General features: G+C 40.6%; 1 protein-coding gene across 2 annotated transcripts; it reads left to right on the top strand.

The window, feature by feature from the left end:
- The first annotated feature begins 6,991 nt into the window (after positions 1 to 6,991).
- LOC110061342 (uncharacterized) lies at positions 6,992 to 16,760 on the top strand. 2 transcript variants are annotated; one of them, XM_089290067.1, is made up of 7 exons: positions 6,992 to 7,722; positions 9,379 to 9,473; positions 10,493 to 10,649; positions 11,142 to 11,205; positions 11,547 to 11,824; positions 14,299 to 14,503; positions 14,588 to 16,760. In XM_089290067.1, exons 1-7 carry the CDS (start codon positions 7,021 to 7,023, stop codon positions 14,659 to 14,661), a joined length of 1,575 nt encoding a protein of 524 aa, XP_089146193.1. In that variant the 5' UTR covers positions 6,992 to 7,020; the 3' UTR covers positions 14,662 to 16,760. The 2 variants fall into 2 exon arrangements, with proteins under 2 accessions (XP_089146193.1, XP_089146190.1); XM_089290064.1 differs by having other exon boundaries at positions 14,299 to 16,760.
- The last annotated feature ends 18 nt before the right edge of the window (positions 16,761 to 16,778 follow it).

The raw sequence follows: 16,778 nt of genomic DNA, 5'->3' as shown, positions 1-16,778 counted from the left end.
AAAATAAAACGAAATGCATAAAAATGAGGAATTTTACACTTTTAAATTCATGTTCTGCATTCGTACGTCACAAATTATATCTCGTGGACGGGTTTTTTTTAAATTTCTCCATCTTTCGGACCCTTTTTTCTGTTAAATGTATTTCTTTTTCTTTTACAACTAAAAAAGACGTAACATCTGTAAATTTTCAAGAATACAACCTCCTTCACGAAATGCATAAAAAATTAGGAATTCTACATTTTAAATTCATGTTCTACATTTCTACATTACAAGTCCTATCTTGTGGACGCAAAGGGTTTTTTTAATTTCTCCATCTTTCGGACCCTTTTTTCTATTAATTATATTTCTTTTTTCTTTTACAACTGAAAAGACTTGACATCTGTAAATTATTCAAAATGAAACCGCGTGTATTCAACATGTATTTTATTTTAATACGTGAGTATAACAGCTAAACGTCAATAATGCAAGAATTAGCCAATCAGATTGACTTGTTACCAGTCCAATATTTCTACCAATTGGGCACAGTGAAAGAGCAACTTGTCCCCACCGAATTTAAATACAGTGCACGTCATGCGTATTAAAGGAACAGTTTTTTTCATTGGCACTTAAAATGACAGAATTCTATTGAATCGTTTGACAACAACGATTGGCCCGAAGGCGCTGGTTCTAACAATTCAGTTACTGTTTTCTGTTGCTCACTAGGGACCGTAAAGCACTTCCTTGGTAATTTAACCACTACACGTACGTTAAGCGGAAACTTTCGAATAACTATGATCTGTATATTGAGGCGCGCTTTTAAAACACGATTCAAGAAACTCATGCAAATCGTAAGGTTCGTTCACATTGACGTGCTTTTGGCTATACTAATAAAAATACGATCGTAATTGTTCATCGTTCACGGCCATAGAAAACGCATACATCTATTATTCACCAATAGTATTTAGAAAGAATAGATTTTGAGGTATACAGTTGGACCCCACTAATTCGAACTCGGGTATTTCGAATTTCCCGTTATTTCGAACTCAAAACCATTTCCCGTGGATTTGCTCTTCAGTCATTTACTATCGGCTATTTCGAACTCCCGCTATTTCGAACTATTTTTCGTTTCCCCTGAGAGTTCGAAATAGCGGGGTTCAACTGTATTTATTACCAAAATTTTATGAGAATTTTAGTGAAAACTTGTAAAATTTATTTTAGAACGCACACCGCCTAGAGTCAAACATTTGAAAACGTATCCCCATCGTATTAATGTGAACAGCGAAAGCGGAGGCTTTTAAAAACGATAACTTCATTTACATCACACACGCATGCGCCAACGATGACTGTGTTGTTTTCTCAAAAACACCAGCATTTTCGAACATTTCAATGTGGACCAAAAAACGCTGTAAAACGGAAGTGGGAACGAACGCAAAGCTTTTCATGCGTTTTCAGTTCAAAAACGTATCATTGAAACGCATTGGCGCGTGTTGACGGTGGGCGTTTTGGATCGTGTTATGTGGACGTATGCTAAAAGGCATCCACGAAAACGCATTAGTGTGGATGGCGCTTAAGATGTATGCTAGAAATTCGAAGTTGCGGCGAATAAGCTGATGTAATATTTCATTTTGTTTTCTTGTAACAAAAAAAACAAAACAGAGCATTACTTTTCGTGCCCTTTTTCTGCTACAGTTCTCAACAAAATTATTTGGAAGCGGTGATAAAATTGAACCTGTCTTAAGCACGTAAGAACTACCTAAAACGAAGTCTTAGTTATAGCGGGGCATCACTTTGGGATGCATTCAGATCACTGATGAAGAGGCATTGGCCTTGAAACGTCTGTATTTTTGACATTTTATCCGCGCATATTACAAGAACATTTACAGTTTTATCACTATTATCTAGCCTGTGATTAGTGCAGGCTCCCGAATAGGCCATTTCCGAATTACCTTTAGCCTCTTTCTCAAAGCGAGTCTTGGTGTCCATCCTTTCATACGAAAATGAGATTTCAATAACATGCAAATTAAACTCATTTTGATATGGATGGTTGTGCACCACTCTTTGGTCTGATAGATATGGGTTATGGACCAAGCTTGTTCGGTCAAGATGACTGGATATTGGCCAAGTTCTTTTTTTTTTTGCCTGTTTATGGACCGAGACGGAGTCGAGGTCCATAAACACGCAGAAAAAGAACGAGATCAATGTCCAGCCATTTTGACCGAACAAGCTTGGTCAAACAAGGATTTATTATATGGCTTTCGGGGAAATTTTTCTTGCGGGAAACGGCGGGTAGTCCCGAGCGGGCAAGATAGCTCCATCTTGCCCGCTTGGGTGGCCAATCACAGCGCAGGATTTAATTCATCTTGCCCGCTCACGGAGCTGGCCATATAATAAAGAGGCTTATGGCATCTCGGAAATGGGCTCTCCCTCACCGGGAGACTATTCACAGGTAGCTAATACCATGGTTTACATTAAAATGATGAGCTCGGCGACAGTTACACATGATAGTAAATCAATATATAGTCATTGCTTATTACATTTAATAAGTGTGAGACGACTTGGTGCTAAAACGAATTCAAGAACAGCTTTCAAAACATAACACTAGCGCACGGAACGCAATAAATCATTACTCTATTGAGCCACCTTCAAAGAATGAAAACTGCAAACAAACTTCACACTTCACACTTTGATCGATCTGTAACCAAACACAATTCTGAGTTAGCTCAAGTTAACCGTGCTTAAACACAAAGGCGCGCTATATAAGGAAGTCTTCCCTAGGAGGACAGAGGCTCATTTGTCAGTCACCGTTGACGTGAGAGGGTCAAATTGAAAATGGCGGGCGATTGGAATACACGAAATGTAAGCAGTGAAAGAATTAAAGGTGGCCAGACACGTGGGGTCATGTTGCAGGGACATGTTGCAGGGACATGTTGCAGCGACATGTTGCAGCGACAAAAAACTTGTGTAGTGCACACTGAGGCGACATGTAGCAGGGACGTGTAGCGGGGACATGTGGCAGGGACAAAATTACAACATTTGCACACACATGAAAATGTTGCGGGTACATGTCTCAGGGATATGTTGCAGCGACATGTCCCTTCGTGTAAACTGATACTTTTTTTACTTGTGCAACACCAATTTGGGGGATATTTTGTCCCTGCTACACGTCGCACAAAGTTCAGCTTGTTGAACTTCATGGGACACGTCGCTGGGACAAAACGTTGCAAGGATGCCATGAAACTTCGTGTGTACGGTTATCCAACATGTTCCTGATACAGAATCAAAAGTTGAGCCGATCGGAGACAACGACCAGAATTCTTCGTGCTCGTGCACAGGGAAAAACAATATGGCAGCCGTTAGTAGCGGTGCTCGTGCTGCTGCTTTTGACTGGAATGATTCTTTTACCTTTTTCATGTATCTCAATACCGAACTCCTTCAACTGTGCCACCTCGATTTGATCGCCGCTAGGTTTCTTGGTGGTTGTGCCTTCTCAAATCGTGCTAACAAAGGTGCCATTGCCTTTTTAGTTTTCTGCCTGTTAGCATTGTCTTTTAGTTGCTTGCCCCATAGAATTGGATTATCCCTGAAATTTGCAATCAGCATACGTGTCTGGCTATTATTCCAAGAAATTTGACCGCTATCATCAGGATTTTTAGCTGGAGAATCACCCTCAACCGATTCTACTTCAATCGCCGCCATTTTCCTTCAACAATGCAGTGCTTCAAAGCATGCTGAGCATTACCAAAACCATGCACCATGCGGTCAGTCAGTTCACGCGAGGGGACATGTCGCTGCAACACATCCCTGGGACATGTTCCCGCAACACTTTCATGTGTGTGCAAATGTTGTGATTTTGTCCCTGCTACATGTCGCCTCAGTGTGCACTACACACGTTTTTGTCGCTGCAACATGTCGCTGCAACATGTCTCTGCAACATGACCCCTCGTGTCTGGCCACCTTAAAGCGTCTTTGGTGTCTCTATTGGTCTCTATTTCAAGAAATTGTGTTTTCAAGAGGATTGTAAACTGATATTGTTCCATTGTTCGCAATGTCTATGCGAATAATTGTTCTACAGTTGGACCCGGCTAATTCGAACTCGTTTATTGCGAATTCCCCGTTATTTGGAACTCAAAACCATTTCCCTTGGATTTGCTCTTCAGTTATTTACTATCGGCTATTTGGAACTCCCACTATTTCGAACAATTTTGCGTTTCTCCTACGAGTTCGAAATAGCGGGGTTCAGTTGTATTTGTAATGTCAAGTCCGATCCCAGTGAGTATTGAAGAATACTGTCAGAGCGTGAAACAAGCAACTTTTGGGTGAATTCAAAATCAAGGGGAGGAGCTTATGCCCTTTTATAGCGCGCCTTCGTATTTAAGCAACTGGGCACTGACCTTGAGTGCTTATGAGTTCACCATCATAATTCACAAAAACAAATCACAAAAAACACATCACTTTAACTGCGCCAAGCTCAGCGGAACCAACAAAATTGGACAACTGACAGTCAGTGACAGAAACGTGAAACTTATAATCTCTCTCAGCCAATGATACAGGGTTCAAAATTTGTTGAGCAACAAATGTTGCAGCTGCTGTTCAACAAATGTTAAACAGTGAATCATGTGATGTTGAACGTTGAAATATGCCGTTCAACATGTTGAAAGTTGTTGAACGCTGTTGAACGAAAATAGAGCATGGCTCTATTCCGTTCAACAAGTTGCCGCTTGTTGAACGGCTTCAACCGATCGTTTTCGAGTTTGGTGTCACGTGGCTTCGTAGAAATATCAACATGGCGGCCGAAGAGTTGGAATCAGCTGAGTTTGAATGGAGTTTTGATAACACCTGTCAACTGATCAATCTGTGCCTGTGCGATATAGGAGAAAATTTCTTTAGCTTGAAATGTCCAAGCTTCTGAGTTCTGCCAACAGGGCGTAGAATGCTTCGAATATGGCTCTATTTCTTAACCATTCACGCGTCCAAATTTTGCGGTTTTTTCGTCTTTTTTGTCGACGCTTCATATTAACGGCGACAACGCTCGAAGCACAAAGCGACAGCAATATTTCCTCGTCCGCCATTTCAACTTCGCGCCAAAATGTGTAGTTGTTGCTTAACAAAGGTTGAATGAGTATTCAACAAGTTGCAACGTTTCAACAAGTCCCAACAATGTTCGACATTTGTTGATCTACAAAAGTTGAATGATGTTGAACCGTGTATCATTCGCTTTAGGGTTAATATAGACTTTCAAGTGTAGGTTGTCATACAGGAACTTAGTCATCCAGTTTAACTACATTGCCATCAGGGCCGTAATCAGAAAAAATTGAGTCTGGGGCAATGTCCGTGGTTAAATTCTCTTCCTATGAATTAAGGTTGTTCATGGTGACTAAAATACAACAAATACGAAAAACGTTGAATGAGGCAAGTGCCTCGGTTTGCCTGTTATAAGCTACGGCCCTGGCCATTAATGAAGTGTTTTACAAAAATTTCAATCCAGTTTGAGTGATATGAACTGCGTTTGCCGGTATTAGGATATGAATATTCTATTATGAGACAATAACCATTTAGTTGCTATCAAGGCAAGATCTGAAACGAACACTTTGCATAATGTTTTACGGGAAATTAGTCCTCAAGATGCTAGTTAAAAAAAAACGCTACAGGAAATAAGTTCTCAAGAAGCGAATTGAAAACAAGGAAGGCAACTTTGAAAACTCTTAACGAAAGCAGCACGACAATGTACTTGGCTAAAACGAATATCATAACCTAACCCTAAGAAAGAGGCAACTTAATTTTTTTATCTTTTCTAAAACAATTTTTGGTGGTGCTTTAATGCAATGATGAATATTTAATGCGTCAAAAATTGTCTTTTGGGCCTCTAAAGTAATTAGTGTCTGCATGTGGTGCTTATGAAGCTTTCAGGTGTTGTTCAATTTGGTCTTCATGCAGCAATGAACATGTCAGTATGGTAAAAAAAAATGGTTTATTAGTGCCTCTGAGGTAATTTATGTCTCCATGTGGCACTGATGAAGCTTTTCCGTGTTGTCATGGGTTCCTGGTGTTGTTTAACGTTTTTATATGTTTTTCTTACTTTTCATGTGTCCTCGACATCAATTTTTTTGGCGGTGTTTTCATGCAAAAGTGAATATTTATCATAAAAATTGCTTTTCGTGACTCCGAAGTAATTTATGTTTCCCTGTGGTAGTGATGACGAGTGCTTTACGTGACTCTGCAGTTCTCCAACTTCCACGCATATTGATGAGCTCATTACAAGCAGCTGGTGTTGTTTGCCTTTTTTGATTATTTTCGTAGTTTTCATCTTTTCTTCAACATCAACTTTTCTCTGTGTTAAATGCAACAATCTATATGTGTCTTCAGTAATTGCTTTGAGTGATGATTCTGAAACTTTCCAATGTCCCGGGGTGTATTTTGATCAGCTGAGAGGTGTTTGTTTAATTTTTTTTGTTATTTTCATTTTTTTTTTTTTTAAAGATTTCCTCTTTGTTCACCTGTCATTGGTATCCACCTCAAGAAAATACACCGAAAAAAAAGAAAGTGTAAATCATTTCTTGAACACAATTACACTTTTGTGGTGGTGGATATCGGAGATTACTCAAATCCATGATTGTTAAAATCTACACACAAGTCATTTCACATTAAGTTTGATATTAACGCATAAATAAATACCTCTTGTTTGTGATCATGACACCTGCATGTGATTGCAAAAGTAAATTAACGGACCCTTAATTCGCACGTGAGAAATTTACTTGTCAAAAACTCATATAGCACCTAATACACTTAGGAAGACGACGACCTAAGAAGCCTAAAAACAACATTAAATTGATAAAAAAGCTTTAAAGCTTAGCAAGACAAATGCAATGCATGATCATTCTATGACCATGCTGCTTCCCTGCATGCTTTCATAATTTTCGTTTCCAAAACAGGACGATGATTTTAAATTGCAAATTTCTGTAAATTTGCATTAAAAATTAAGTAAGTTTGTTTTCGCATGTCTCTGAGTGGTTACGTGTAGATCTCCACCGAGCGCTTAAGAAAATGAGGCGAATCTCGGGGAAGCCCGCAGTTTTTCATGTTGTTGTTTCCTTTTTGCTCCTTTGTAGTTTACAAGGAGGTGTGAAGGGACAGTTTGGCATGGACGATGTTAACCTACAGGAAGACGTTCCACAACCGACTGAATCAAGCTGTGAAGGAAGAAGAAGGAGATCCGTCAAACGCAGTGCAAATGAGTCTTTGCACGGCACACCACCAGCTTTTGACGATTGTATGGTTTATCGTTACACTTGCCCCGATCACGTCAGAATCTCCTGGCTACATGCAGCACCCTTTCTTTATGATGCCAAAGGCAATGGCAACAAAAGCGAAGAACATACACCGAATATGAAAGGCATTTTTCATGATGTGGTAACCCGAGCAATTGGCGCTTGTTGCAAGATATTTGCTGGCAAAATCCCGCAAATTCGTTTTCTCGAAAAAGCGCCAAATCTAATGGCTCTACGCCACAAACTCCTCCATCGCTCGGCAGACATGATAATTCCCGTGCACAACGATGAGGAGAAATACGGAGGAAACGTACCGTACATCAAGGTATTAGACTCCCCTGGTGTTATACTCATCGCCCCTCATTCCTCCACGGTTAAAAAATGGAACTTGGTATTCAAAGCTGTGTTTGGAACATGGCCAGTGGTTTTAATGGCGTTCTTAATGTCATCCGTGGCTGGTGTACTGATTTGGGTTTTGGTGAGTAGATGGAAGACCGTTGATTTGTTGTGCAAATGTAGGCGAGGGTAGCGAGTATAGTCTGTTTTATCTTTTCTTTATTTAGATTACAAGCTGAAAAAGCTGAGCTGTTTTTCAAATCCAATTAGGTTTTCGCCCTATACATGGTAAAATAACAAGAAAAAAAGCCATTCTTCCTAACAACGACTTAACTTTAATCTCATGTTGAGAACTACGTTACCAGTGGTCGACGAATTAAATATAATTTACCAACATTAACAAAAACGCTATTGTTTACTTAACAATAAAGTTGCTCACTTTGTTTAATGTGGAGGAAAAAGTATGCTAATTTTTAATTAACGCTTTGTAAACGTGGAAAGGTAATTATACCTATTATCGCGGACTTGATTGTGTCAAAGGAAAAGGAACCAATGCATCGTTGAAGCTATTCAGCCATGTACACAATTTAGTTCTTTTTTCACCCTTTTCTTTTTAATTTTCACTCCCACCTGAATAAACCAGGCATTGTTACGACTTGAAATTTTTGCGAAAAATTACTCTTCTCGTGAAAAGATGACTAATAACTTGGCTGACGGGCTCACGTTTGTATGTAAATTTACACAAAAACGTGAGCTATAAATCATCTTTTGGCTTCTCAAGAAGCCAAAAGTTCGCAAAATTCGCAAAAAAAAAAAAAAGAAAGAAAGAAACAAGTTTTTATTATGCTTTCCATCTTCGTTTAACAGCACAGCTGTTCTTGGTGTTATTGTAGTTTTTCTGACCATCCAAGGAAAGTCATCTTCAGTTTCACGTCTTATCTCTTCCCTTGATTTTTAATGCCAGGCGTATTTAATTCTCCCGATTATCTTCATAAAATGAATAAACGTGGATTAGTCATCCATCTTTCAGACATAAACAAATACGCTAAGAATCGTATAATTAATCTACACTACTAAAATCCGGCTCTCTAAATCCTGTTAAGAATTAAAAAAGACTCCCGCAAAACAAATTCAAGTCACCTATATCCATAAAACATGATTTTCATGCCACAAGTTGGTAAACTTACAACTGCTAATTGCGTTTCTGGCAACCGCGATTGTTTAGATTGATAAAAGGGAGTTTAAGAAACCAGGACGCGACGCCGGGGACAACGTCTATTAAAAAAATGATTTTATATTTTACCTAAGAATCTCACGATGTTCTAAAGCCGTTTTCCTTTGTTTCTTCGTGTCAAAACTATTACGAAATTGAATCTGGGACAGGGCGAAATATTTGAAATAAACATAAAAAATTAGCCGTCGTGGTTCACGTTCTCTGAACAACGCAGAATTAGGTTATTTCACGTTGTTGTTTTGCAGAGGACGGCAAAGAAATGTATCAAGAATTATAACGCACGTGCACAGCCATTGTTCTGCTCATTAAAACTTTTGTTTAGCGACGTTCCCGTGGCCGATGCCGTCGTGGTTTTCTTAAAGTCCCCAATGTCGGGCAGGTGAACGCAACCCTGAAGGGACAACAGTTGTTTTGTTTTGTTTTGTTTTGTTTTGTTTTGTTTTGTTTTGTTTTGTTTTGTTTTTTTCAAAGAAAAAAACTCGAGTGAAGCAAAAAAATATAGTATTATCGATACAAGACCCTCTAAATCTTTTTGTTTATCGTTTATCTGTTTCTTAACCGCAGGATTCGTCGCATAACCCAGACGAGTTTCCTCGCAGATTTAACCGGGGTGCCTTCGAAGGATTTTGGTGGGCTATTGTAACCATAACAACTATTGGGTAAGTCCAGTTAATTGAGCAAACCCTAGCAAGCGTAACCTGAAGTGAATTGCAGCAAAAAAGTGTCGTGAACTGTAACACCTGCCGTAAATAGTACGAGGCCCCGTCAAGCCGGCGCATGCAACATTTCAAAGTAAGATTGTTGGATTGCGTTGGCGTTAATAGACCACGTTCGATATATCAATATTCTAACATGGTTCCGAGTTTCTTTTGTGTCTCAATTCCCAAAAGAGACTTGGATACAAAGAAAACAACACCAAATGTAGGAGTTTGCTGTGAAAGCCTCGGAGCCATGTTAAAATATTGATATATCAAACGTGGCCTATTCTCGACGGTGGATTGACGTTATTCCAAGATTATCAGAGTGACATATGCTTTCGATCAGTCGTTGGTCAGTCAACATGCACGGTTTTCACATAGTTAGTGGAGGAGACATGGAAACAATCAAAAACGTGCTAATGACTTAAACCGCGAAAAATATTTCTAACAAAATTTAGCTTTCTGTCTCGAAAACGCTGCGATAGACGCGGTATTTCTCATTAGTACATTTTCATTTTCACTAATTTCCTTTATTTATGAAATAAAAGCCAGAGCTGCCCTCAGAAACAAGCCAATCAACCACGCTCAGAACTGACAAGTAACTGATAAATAAACGTCAGGGTTTAGGTACGAGCCAAGTGGCCCATCAGGCCGGAGCTTATCCCGGTTTCCGTAACATGAAGCGAGTAGGAGTATATTTACTCCCCCCCCCCCCCCCCCCGCCCCCTCTCCTGGATGGGATGCTAGTCCATTGCAGGGTTACCCCCAGCATTAAATTCGCCGGTACCCATTTATACACCTGGGTGGAGAGAAGCACTGTGAGAGTAGAGTGTCTTGCCCAAGAACACAACACAATGTCCCCGGCCAGGGCTCGAACGAGGACGGCTCGATCCTCGCCTCCACTCAGGGTTTAAGTTGCATATAAATTGGGTTTGTTTCTCTGAATAACTACTAACAAGCTCTTTTGACCATTAACAAAGCTATGGCGACAAGACGCCGAAGTCTGTTCTAGCAAGGCTCTTCGCAGTGGTGTGGATATTGATTGGTGTCACTGTTTGTTCTGTGATGACTGCCACCCTTACAGATGCTCTGACGAGTGTCAAGCTTGAGAAATATGACGTCACGTCAGGAAAACGGGTGGGTTGTTTAATTGTTATGGCGTTTTGTGAGACAGCTTTTTCTTAATTATTGCTTAATGCCATTGACTTACCAAGTATTTCCAAAGCAATTCTGTAACATGTATCGTGTTTTCTAAGGATTTTTTCCCCCGTGCCCCCACCATTGGCAAGCGTTTTCTATAAAATGAAAGTTTATTTATTAATGCGAGGACACACAGGTACTGTATGCCATGAAACATCGTGTAATACTGAGTAGTAACCGAAACTATCAAGATACCTTTTAGTATTTAAACTAAACCTCCTATATAAGAACAAATTCCTATTATATAATTGGAAATATAGTCTTAACTCAGTTAAAGTTTCTGAAAAAATGAAAAAAACATTCCACTGCTGAGAAAGGAAAAGAAACTATCGAAAACAGTAAAAAAAAATCTGCCATTTGAATGTGCTGTGCGTGTTGCTTTTTTACTGCTCCAATAACTGACAACGAATCATTTTCGGTGAATTGCAGATTGGTGTCTTGAAAGACAGTGCTGCTTTCCGTGACGCTGTCAATTTGGCTGCCAACATAACAAGTGAGCCGCATGATCATCATATGAGCTTAACTGGTATTGAACGATTAAGGGAATTACCACTTGGCATGAAATCGCCACCTTTCACTGGATGTTGCGAGTTCCTTCTTTTGAATTTCTAGACGGAATCCAGCAATATTCTTTAGTTTACAGCCAGAAAAGTTAGGTACATGTTCAAAAGCCTTAAAAGAAACTGACAAAAAATGAAATTTAGTACAGGACTGAGTCAGCACCAGCACCTCGTGGATTTGATTACAAGCATGCTCAGCGTATACGAAAACAAGCCGTCAGTTTTATCATGCTATGCAGGCCTTAATGGCACTAGTGCTTGGTTTTTTTTGCAGTTATGGAGGACCAAGACGAAATGTACGACTCGCTAATGGACGGAAAAGCAATCGACGTGGTGATGGAAGAAATATTTATTGGCATTGAGTCTATGAAGACCAAAGACAAGTCACAACAGATGTCCATTGCAAAGTTCATTGGACGTAACCGAGGTTACGGCGTGGCGTATAGCGAAGACTTGTTTATGAAGGGTATCTCAGATTGCTTGTCGCAGTTGATCAAGTTCCGTTATGATGATGTGCTGAATATCACAAGGAATTACATTAAAGCTAACACGGTATAGTAGGACATGTAACAGTCCAAAATATGTAAAACTTATGTCTGAATTTGAGTTACAAAGTTAGCAAAGTTATAAAGTTCAGGTTGACTGACTGACTGACTGTCTGACTGACTCACTGTCTAACTGTCTGACCGACTGACTGACTGGTGGAGTGATTGACTGAATGACTGTCTGACTGACTGACTGACAGGCGGACTGACAGACTACCTGACTGACTGACTGACTGGCTGGCTGACTGGCTGACCAACTGAACTACTGACTGACGGACTGACTGGCGGACTGACTGACTGAATGACGGACTGACTGGTTGACTGACTGACTGTCTGACTGACGACTGGTGGAGTGATTGACTGAATGACTGAATGACTGACTGACTGACTGACTGTCTGACTGACGGATTGACTGGCTGACTGACTGACTGACTGACTGGTTGACTGACTGACTGGTTGACTGACTGACTGTATGACTGACAAACTGACTGACTGGCTGACTGGCTCACTGACTGAGTGACTGAGTGACTGGCTGGCTGGCTGACTGACTGACTTACAGACAGGCAGACTGACTGACTGACTGACTGACTGACTGGCTGACTGACTGACTGACCGACTGAAGGACTCTCTGACTGACTGATTGACTGACTGGCTGACTGGCTGACCGGCTGACTGTCTGACTGGCTGGCTGACTGACTGACGGACTGACTGACTGGCTGACTGACTGACTGACTGACTGACTGGCTGACTGACTGACTGGCTGACTGACTGACTGGCTGAATGACTGACTGGCTGACTGACTGACTGACTGACTGGCTGACTGGCTGACTGACTGACAGACAGACTGACGGACTGACTGACTTACTGACTGACCGATCGACTGACCGACCAACCTACCGACTTACGATCACGTTTTGAGTCCCTTCTGAGTGCGGGTCACGTCAAATCAGTTAGTTCTGCAAAGAGATAGTTTGCCACGGTAGTTGCAAGAGAATTGTTAAAAGCTCAATTACTAATAACTAGATACAAAGTTTTGCCCTTAGTCGTTATTTGCTCCCCTTCAACACACAATTCTATTCCGTGTCGGACCATGCATATTTGGTCAAATATAACTGAGTTTGCTTTGGTTATAAGATTACAAATGTCACGAAAACACGTCTTTGGCATGTGTATCAAGTCCAAGAAAATGCTTTATATAAAACCAGAAACCAATCATTTCACATTTTTCTCGCTATGGGTGCTGAATTCACGTGTCTTATTTTGACCGGTAGATTTGGGTCAAAATGCTGCTCAGTTCGATTTTTGCGATGAGCCGGAGTGAATAGCTTGGGTTATTCAAAACCAGAACTATTAGCACCCGGCAGCGGCCTTCTGTAAGGGATAAAGGTACATTCCGTTGTGATCAACCTTTTCAGTCGAAACATATAACTGCCTCTGAATAGTGTAGAACCATCACATAGGGGGGCGTTGGGATTTTCGGTTTTGCGGATTTGGCCAATTTTTGGGTCGGTTTTGGTGTCTTGTGCGGTTTGCGGGTTTTCTACAGTTTAGTCTTTGGTTTTCGGTTTTTGTCAACAATGATGGCAGTTTTTCGGATTTTTCTGCCCAATGCATTTTACGGTTTTTCTGGTTTTGCCAAGGAAGTAACACCCCGCAGTCGCACTAAAACTGTAGTTTCAAGGCACCACTTACAGTTAGAGGAATGCATGACAAGCCTAGTCTCTTTAATAGCCGTTACTTGGGTCGTAACGACTGCCAAGCAGACTTCGAAAAGCTAAAGATAACATCAAAGCAAAAGACTATTTCTCAAATATCACGCGGCCGGCTGGGATAATATCTTGTGGACTTTGACCTTAGACTGTGGACCATCGTGTTTCTATAGCTCAACAGCGAGTTGTCTCCCTTTTCGTCGCGGGAATAAAATTGCGCTCACTCGCTCCGTTCACGTGGAATAAAAGCAAAGGAGAGACTGTTTGGTCGTAAAATAAAGTAGTATGGTTGTGAAATGGGGCTGCCATTGTGCCTACACAAATGAAAATTCTGACAATGGCAATCAAAAAGTAATTTCAAAATGTGGTGTTTCTTTTAAACAAAAATCATCTAAAATCATTTTATCGTGCAATTTGTTTCTAGTTTGACATTGCTATAGGTCTGTGGAGCCGATTTACACAAAAGAGGACCTTTTTAGACTACGATGTGTTATGCATTAACGAGGAAATACGCAGAAAGAACTTCGGAAAGTAAAACAAGTTTAGACGTATAAAACTTAAAATAACAGAAAGACTGATTCTGAAGACTACCAAAGCTTTGTTAGTGAGGGCTTTTATTTTGATTTTCGTTTTTGAACGAGATTTCTTGCAGCTTTGCGGTTTTTGGCGATTTTTTGTGCGGTTTTTCGGTTTCTAATAGGCCCCTACGCCCCCCTCATCACATGTCACGTATGTGGAAGTCTTAACTCCTTACATTCTGTTTGGATTCTAGGCAGCTGAAGGACGTAACGCGCTTTCTGAAAATGAACGTGACTCCATCAAAGTGTTCGACCCGGAGTCGCCAGTGTTCTTGGCATGTGTTATAGCACTGTCCATATTCTTGATTTTTTGCCTTGTTGGTTGTGGTATGGGCGTCTTCTTAACCAAGTATCTCAACAGAGAGAAGATGGACATCAACGCAGCTCACAAGAATTCCGGTGAGTTAGAACACAAGACTAAAATAATTAAATTGCACTCCAACTCATCTCTCAAAACAATTTTCTTTTCTTGTATTTTTACAGTGATGGAATATCAAGAAGTTGAAATGACGTCAGCTTCCATCTCTAGAGAAGGACAAAAACAAGCGGAGATTTAGTTGCGGTTGAAAAGCATGTCGAGACGTTCTACCGGGGCCAAGCTAAATTACAATATTTTCCTTATTAGCATGAGGGATACATTTTCTAATGGAGCTCCAAGATATTAGTGCTAAATATTGAAAGGGCAAAGCACGATTAACTGTCCAAGGAATTTGAGACCCATGCATTGAAAACTTTTTGCGCGACGTGGGTTAAAACCTCAAAATTTACAAAGAATGTATGAGCTCATTAGCGCTTTTGCCACCTAGAAATTTTGCAGTTTTTGAAAGTCAATTTCTCCTCGAATATTACTCCCAAGTTTTACAAGCTCTTTAAATGTTTGTAGTCAATTCGTGTCTAACGTGATGCCTTCTCTTCGCAAAGTCGTATGTTAATGAGGAGAAATGTAAACAATGACGTCAGGAAAAAGTTTTCCCCTACGAACCCAATCCAACATTGGTAGCCTACGAACAGGCTCCCGGATGGGTGTAGGGTTTAGTGCGAGCTAGTCGAGTGTGGTCTAGGGCGAGCGGGGCTAGCCGAGAGCGGAATGGTGGTGAGGGGGAGCGCAAGGGAGCTCCCCCGCTCCCACACGCCTCGCTCGCGGACTTGGCTCGCGGAATTCTTTCTTTCGCGTTAAACGGCTCACGTCGCTCGCCGGATTTTTTTCCGCCTTAGCTGGGAGCCTGTTTGCAGGCTAAACATTAGTAGAGTCGTTTAAATTCTCTCAGTTAACTTTACCTAATTAGAATTATAAGAACAAACGCACTAAAAACCGAATGACCAGGACCAAGAGAGGATAACTTTTAACAGAGTTAATCCCCCATAGAGGTCGTATTCCTAAACTTATCCCTTTCAAGTCACCGTTAGACCACTCGTGGGCTTCAAATATTTCAGGAGGGTCTAGATGTAGCCATTCCTGAGACGAGAATTTTACTCTGCGCGTTGACAGCTTTACTCGCATTTTAATCGTCCACTGAGGAAACATCCACGCAACGCGCTTGGTAACATTAACCGTACGAGAACTGCATACCCTATTAGCTCTCTTATGCCCTTCATCCTCTCCTGTTGTAATAACATTAAATTAATACGGCAGATCATTTATAGCAAAGACAAAGTGGGGGTTTGCATGAATAATTTCGAAAATGTTGTATGGTTGAATCGACTAATAATCAATGTCTACTTCAGACCCGGATATCCCTGACTTTATCAGAAGGCTTATTCAGTATTATTTATGTAAGCATAATTAAATTGCAGTCCCAATGAAAGACGTGACACGATCGCTTTCTTCGAGTTTAGATGTTTTCCCCTAGCATTTTATATCAGGAGAAACTACTTTCCTCCATGGCGTTTCCAAGCCGGGCGTTAAGCGGCCTTCACACGGAAAACTCAAGTTGGCAAACTCGTGTTTGCAAACTCCAAAATGTTTGCAAACTCGTTCTGTCACACGTCAAACTCGCGTCAAATCTCAACAACGCTAAATTTGCAACATGGCCGACGCAGTGCAGTGGCACTCACGTAGAGTTGTCGCTTGTGTCTTGGTCTTATTTTATGTTACGCAAATCTCGTGAAAAGAGCGCTTGTTTTGATGGGTTGAGAGTTACCAACACACGTTTGCCAATCGTTCACACGTCAAATACAAGTTTACCAACACGAAGAAGTTGGTGAGAATAGAGGCAAGTTCTATTTGTCGCCAACAGTTTGCCAACGTGTTTGCCGACCGTCTTTGTGCCGTTCACAACAACTTGAGTTTGCCAACTTTATTTTGCCGTGTGAAGGCCGCTTTAGGTTTTCTTAACAATAGGGAGCTTAAGTAAGGACAAAACTGAAGAAAAAGAAAAAAAAATGTTTTATTTAAGTCTTGCAATAATCTAGTTGTATTCAGTGCATCTAAGGATTCAAGTGTGAAATGTCTTGCCTCATAATCCCTGTCTGATTTCTAGAGTAAATTTAAACAAACTGCCAGCAATCTAGTTTACATCTGAGTGTGTCACAAATTTGCATATTCTGAGCTGTAACAATAGCGACCCAATAGAGCAGCTGACCCAATAGTTGTTTATACGCTTCGCTTTCCACAACTTAAAATAGAAACCTTGCTTTTCTTTTCTAGTAGCAGATTTACACGTTGTTATCACTT

This window comes from Orbicella faveolata, unplaced genomic scaffold (genome assembly GCF_042242905.1).
Source record: "Orbicella faveolata isolate gen_17 unplaced genomic scaffold, um_ofav_v1 contig_1, whole genome shotgun sequence".
NCBI classification, from domain to species: Eukaryota; Metazoa; Cnidaria; class Anthozoa; order Scleractinia; family Merulinidae; genus Orbicella; species Orbicella faveolata.
The sequence above is the reverse complement of the archived record's forward strand: the minus strand, read 5'-3'. Positions and strand labels throughout refer to the sequence as shown.